The sequence below is a fragment of the Clupea harengus genome, unplaced genomic scaffold, assembly GCF_900700415.2.
Source record: "Clupea harengus unplaced genomic scaffold, Ch_v2.0.2, whole genome shotgun sequence".
Classification (NCBI taxonomy): Eukaryota; Metazoa; Chordata; class Actinopteri; order Clupeiformes; family Clupeidae; genus Clupea; species Clupea harengus.
Window position 1 is genome coordinate 213 of NW_024879627.1, and position 6,308 is coordinate 6,520.

At 43.9% G+C, this 6,308-nt stretch overlaps 1 protein-coding gene and 1 long non-coding RNA gene across 2 annotated transcripts; both read right to left on the bottom strand.

Moving 5' to 3' along the window:
* Positions 1-637: 637 nt before the first annotated feature.
* On the bottom strand, positions 638-1,560 carry LOC122129303. The gene is made up of 3 exons (XR_006151756.1): positions 1,409-1,560; positions 1,271-1,303; positions 638-848 (listed from the first exon to the last, which is right to left on the bottom strand). It is a non-coding gene; the product is annotated as an uncharacterized LOC122129303 (long non-coding RNA).
* A 436-nt stretch (positions 1,561-1,996) lies between these two features.
* Positions 1,997-3,463, bottom strand: LOC122129304 (E3 ubiquitin/ISG15 ligase TRIM25-like). Its single transcript, XM_042704315.1, has 3 exons — positions 2,876-3,463; positions 2,280-2,375; positions 1,997-2,032 (listed from the first exon to the last, which is right to left on the bottom strand). Exons 1-3 carry the CDS (start codon positions 3,461-3,463, stop codon positions 1,997-1,999), a joined length of 720 nt encoding a protein of 239 aa, XP_042560249.1.
* Between the last annotated feature and the right edge of the window lie 2,845 nt (positions 3,464-6,308).

Below are 6,308 nucleotides of genomic sequence, written 5' to 3' on the forward strand. Positions count from 1 at the left end.
TAAAAGCATGGTTTTCAGTGTTGGAATGCACCGTTTTAAAGTAAGGGGTGTTGTGTATTCCTACCAGACTATTTATCCTAGCTATCTCTAGCTTAGGGAACCAGTTAACAGTTTGCAGTTGCCTGTGTGTGATTAACTCATGTTAATATGTGTGAATATGAACTTGTGAACATAAACTCGTTAATATTAAGCTGCACAGGCACCCTGAGGGGTAACCATAGCAACCTAGAAACTCAATGTTCGCTGAAAAGTTGAATTTTCCAAAATCAGCTCACCAATAAAAGACAGTCTTGAATTCAAAGTGATCACAACTTTTAATGTGGACGGAAGGGCTAAACGGAGAAATATTTATGAGTTTCTATATTTACCTGGGTTAGTTTGCTGTAACCTCATGAACCAAAAGCTCTAATTCTAATTTTAGCTCATCATCCATGGTGGAACACACAGGCTCTTTCTTCCCTATTTTAGCGGAGCGCTAAATAACACTAATGGGCGGTGTTAGGCGCAGATGACGCAACGAGGGTTCTTGTTTGATAAATAGGATACAAAATACTGTGCGCTATATGCGGTTTGGCAAAGGCGCTGATTGCGCTGCGGTCGCAATGTTAGTAAATGAGGCCCTTGGTGTCTTCTGAATTTAGTTTAAAATGTTTATGAACTTCATACCGCAACATTCTCCCATACCTTGAATCTTTAGCACATCTTATCCAACCCTGAAATCCCCCATATTCCACAAATATTTACACGGCAAGTGTGATTTCTGGGTCGCATTCTCTCATCTAATGACTTACTCGATAGTGGCGGCATGTCCTTACTTTTGGTTCTTCTGACTGGGAGCTCAGGATCAGCTGTGAAAGCAAATGTTATTTCTTAGGCAACTGCCTTTTCCTTTACCCAGGGTAATTCAGCTTTATAGTGCTTAGATATAACCTACAACCGTCACTGGTGTCCAGGAATGTAACCTAAACTCTGTTCACAACATTTTTACTGATGTGTCTAATGCCTCAACCAAAACTGATATCAAATTTAAAATGCAGTTTAAACTCATAGTGTAAATGCTAATACAGACACATGAAATTAAAAGAACATATTTAATCAGTTGGCTTCAGCAAACTAGAACTCAGAGGGCTACAAACCTGATCAGTGTAATAACTATTAATACTGTGTGTGTGTGTGTGTCAGTGTGTGTGTGTGTGTGTGTGTGTTTGTGTGTGCGTGTGCGTGTGTGTGTGTGTGTGTGACAGAGAGAGAAAGAGAGAGAGAGACTCACATTCTAAAGACTGGATGATCTGGATACTTGTTACTGTTGAGAGATACAAGAAAATACATCAAATGAAGTGGGATCCTTGTCTTCTCAAACTGTGAAATAAGGAATTCATCATTGAGTCAGTTCTACATGTTTATCCACCTGCTGCAGATATTCTGACTACTTCCTGCCTGAAGATGTCATCCAGTTTCTCCTCCAGCTGCAAATTCACTCCAGAGATAGATTCCTTCACAGCCTCAAAAGAGAAGTTTTGGTTGAAGGTCATGCTGGGTAAGTCTTTAGAGTGAGGAGAGTCTCTGATTGACAGGACATTCTACAGAGAGAAATACATAAAAGGTGAGGCAGACTACCTGAATATTAAGCCAGGTCTGTGTTTCCCCAAAGGCTGCAGACATGATGGGTGAATTCAGTTGGTTTAGTGTATGCACTCATGTGTTTAGGTATTTGAATATGTTAGACACATTAAGACATTACGTTAAAAGATCTAGAAATTATGCATGTTTCCTCTCTTAAACCCACATGGATGCTTTATCTCAAATTCTGTCACCTTGATGAAATGGATGTGATCCTCTGTGTGTGAAAGCTGCTCCAGCTCAGCATCTCTCCTCTTCAGCGCAGCAATCTCCTGCTCCAGTCGCTTCATGAGGTCTTCAGCCCGACTCACCTCAGCTTTCTCCTGAGCTCTGATCAGCTCTTTCACCTCAGAGCACCTTCTCTCAATGGAGCGGATCAACTCAGTGAAGATCCTGTCACTGTCCTCCACTGCTGTCTGTGCAGAGCTCTGTTAGGAGACACACAAAGAGGAGGGGGACAGGAGACACACAGAGGTAAGTGAAGGAGCAAACTCACTCTGGTGTGACTGGCTCTTCTTGATCAAATGACCAAGGGTAAATCCTGCCAAACCATGTCTTTCTGTGATGGTCTGTATCGTGTAGAGATGGCAGCATAACGGTGATAACACAATAACAAGCGATTGCTGAGCCATCTGTTGTATTATGTGGTCAGTTCTCACCTTGAGAGTCTCCACAGCCTTCCTCAGCTCCTGCAGCTCCTTCTCTCTCTCATGGATTCTCTGCTGGAATCTCCTCTGGGTCTGCCCCAACTGCCTCTGTTTAAGAAAACAGCTTTCTTCAGTGGTGGATTGTTTACAACATCGATGATCAAACATCACACATGACAACCTTACATTTTAGTCTTTTTAAGAGATTAAGTGACACATTGAAGCAGTCGCTATCATCTTCAAGTGAAAATCAGGATAAAGCCATGAGCTATGTTCAAGAGGAGTTCTGGTATTAAACAGCAAAAACACTTGTGGCAAAGCTGTCTCACAACCTTTAGAACAGAACAGAACATTATTTTGCGAGGTAAGAATATGTTGACTTTGAAGCAGACAGGTTGGTATTTCACTCTCTTTACTCAACACTGGACCTTGCACCTGATAATCATTTCCTGATTCTTCCTTTCTCTAACGGGCAAAGTCATTGTGGAAACAGCCAGACTTAAAGACTGGTGAGATAGTATTCTTGTAGTTATAGTATTACATTCACAGTTAGTACGTATAAGAGCCCTCATAGAAATGTTGGACACACATGTAGCCCCAGTACTGACCTGTTTGTGTGTCCGTTCTGCTGCAGCTGAGACTGTGTCATGGCCTTTATGTTCGTCCATCGTGCACAGATAGCAGATACAACTCTGATCCGTTTGACAAAATATTTCAAAAACCTTCTTATGATGAGAGCAGATCCTGTCCTGTAGCTGGCCCATGGCGTCAATCACTGGGTGTTTTCTTCCTGGGTTGACATCATTGTGAGCTTTGAAGTGAGTTTCGCAGTAAGACAACAGACAATCCAGACAGGACTTCACAGCTTTGAGTTTTCTCCCAGTGCAGACATCACACTCCACATCTCCAGGTCCAGCATAACAGTGAGCAGGAACATCAGTTTGGATTCTGGTCTTCCTAAATTCCTCCACCATTTCAGCAATCAGAATGTTTTTACTGAGAACAGGTCTTGGCCTAAATGTCTGTCTGCACTGGGGGCAGCTGTAGATGCCTTTACCATCTTCCTGATCCCAGCAACCTTTAATACAGCCCAGACAATAAGTGTGTCCACATGGAACAGTAACTGGATCCTTCATTAGATCCAGACAAACTGAACAAGTGAAAGGCTCCTGTCTTTGGGTCGAAGATTCCGCCATTTCTCACAGCCACGATCACACACAGGGTGATAACAGTGTGTGAGCTCAGTTTCTGTGTCATGTGTTTTATTCTAAAGAGGAGTGGCAGAGATGTTGTTGACACACTGTTGAGGAGGAGTCAGTCAGATTATTTGAGAATGTGCGTCTGTGTGTGTCTGTGTGTGTGAGTGAGAGAGAGAGAAAGAGAGGGAGAGAGAGTGAGAGAGAGAGAGAGAGAGAGAGAGGAAGAGGGAGGGAGAGAGAGAGAGAGAGGGAGGGAGAGAGAGAGAGAGAGGAGGGAGGAAGAAGAGGGAGTGAGAGAGAGAGAGAGAGAGAGAGGAAGAGAGAGAGGGAGAGAGAGAGGAAGAGGGAGAGAGCGAGAGAGTGTAAAGCTGGTATACCTGAGGAATCAACACAGTGCTTGGTGTGACATGGTGTTCATGATAGAACTTTATCTGCAGTGGACCTGAGAACTGGCTGTTTGGATGTGCAGTTGTGTCTTTAAATCATTTAGCAGCTTTAATTTGAAATAGTTAGGCATTTACACCAACAAAAAGTCAAAATAGCATCATTCCCCGTCTCTATAGTGTTTCAACAGGAAGGTAGAGAGGAGGAGGAGGAGGAGGAAGGGGAGTGACTACATTAGTATTACACACCTGGCAAGCCTATTGGCTGCTCAGTCATATACATCAGGCCTAAAACCAGGAACTCAAGAATAAATTATACAACAAGTATTTTAAAGAATGAGTTTTTAATTCAAGACCAACAAATGAATAAGATGGCTGTTTATCCCCCCACAAAAACTCTGTGAAATATTTTCTCATCTGCCACTAAAGAAGGAGGGCAATCTTTCACCAACTGGACCCAATGCAGGGGCAGTAATGTATCCTGAAAGTATCCATGAAGTATTTGACTTTCCCATCAGGTGTTAACTTATTGATGTAGAATGTTCTTTGTGGAAGAGGAATCCCATTAAACTGCATGTGTCATGGAATCTCGGACGACACAGGGGATGCTGGGAGATGGAGTTTATTATTCCCATTAAACTGAAAGGCTTTCTTAGGACTGTGTTGTCCTGTGTTAAGCCACGCCCCGGTTCTATGATGCGTTGCTGACTATACCTATGGAAACATGCACCTCTTGCCCCTCCCCTCAAACCCCTCCCCTTCTTATATTGCCCTCCCATCAAACCCCTCCCCTTCGTATCTTGCCCCTCCCATAACCCCCCTTATTTCCTTGCCCCTCCCCTCAAACCCCTTGTTCTGTCTTGGTAATCATTGTATTACTCCAGAATAAGACCATGCAGAGTCAGAGTTGGATTCATTGTGTCTTTTACTATACTTGCTTGCATGCAACACAGTATACATACATTTCCCCTGATGCGATGCGGTCTTTTGCTACGAGCGAGGAACATAATACCATGATACATAACAACTCCTCCCCCCTTAAATGAAAAGTACCACTTTGAAATCCAACAAATAACAAAACCCACTTACAGACTAACTCTACCCATAACCACACCATCTTAATATCATTGAGACCATCACCATTTAATGCATCAACATTTCACAATACCATGTGTGTGTTTTTTTTATCTAGGCTATGCTACGGAAATGAGGGTAGACTGCCTCAAATCCAGACATTACCCTGGGGTTTATTCTGTCCCACAGCACTGGGTATGTCCTATATCTAATACTTCAAACGGTTTGGTGGTCGGTGTTCCCTGACTGGATACCGACGAACACTCAATTCTTTGGGTGAGGATACACCGGGGTTGCCAGGCAGTGGCACCGGTGTAGATGGGGATGACATAGACTCAGCCATTGGAGAAACTGGGTCTAGAGCGATAGAAGCAGACTTTGGAATTTGTGCTGGCACACTGATGGTAGTAGGTACCTCAGTGGGAAGTTGTGGCACTGGTTGTGGACACCCCTCTGGTGAAGACAAAACTGGAGTTGCTGTTCACTGTAGCAGTTGATCTGTGTGTCTCCTCCAGACCCTGTCCTCAGCTGTTTGGACTGTGTAAGACACAGGACCTGTCTGTGCAATTATTGTGCCTGGAACCCATTTCGCACCACTTGTATAATTACGTGCCATCACCGGGTCTCCAGGACAGAAGACTTCGTCTCTTGCCGTCTTCTGCCGCCTTTGTATCTGCGCCTGTTGTTCACGCCACACCACCGACTTAGTCTTGGGAGGTTTCAGAAGATCGAAGCTGGTAGGCAAACGTCTTTCCATCAGAAGTGTTGATGGAGACTCTTTTGTCATTCCATGTGGCACATTCCTGTATGTCCTCTCTATTTGGGCGTAGTTGCTTTCGGCCTTGTTGAGTGAGCGTGACGCAAACGCTATTGGTCTTTCCTCACCATTTGCCAGTATATGTGACACTACGGCACCTATGCCATAAGGCGATGCATCACAGGCTAATTGTAGCGGAAGTGAGGGGTCAAAGTGTATCAATGCCTCTGATTGCACTAAAGCTTCTTTGGTTTGTGCAAACACCTGATCACATTGAGCTGTCCATTTCCACACCTTGTCTTGGCACAAAAGCTGATGGAGTGGCTTCAACATGGATGCCAGATTAGGAATAAACTTTCCATAATAATTAAGCAGACCAAGATAGGAACGTAGTTGACTTACATTTTGTGGCGCTGGGGCCCCAGTGATGACTCGGACCTTTGATTGAGCCTTGTGTAAGCCTTGGGCATCAATCACATGCCCCAAGTACTCCACAGAAGACTTAAAGAATTCACACTTAGCCTTGCGGACTCTGAGTCCATATTCTTTCAGTCTTTGCAGGGTGGCCTCGAGATTCCTAAAGTGCTCTTCCTCAGTCTTCCCTGTGACTAAGATATCGTCCAGGTAG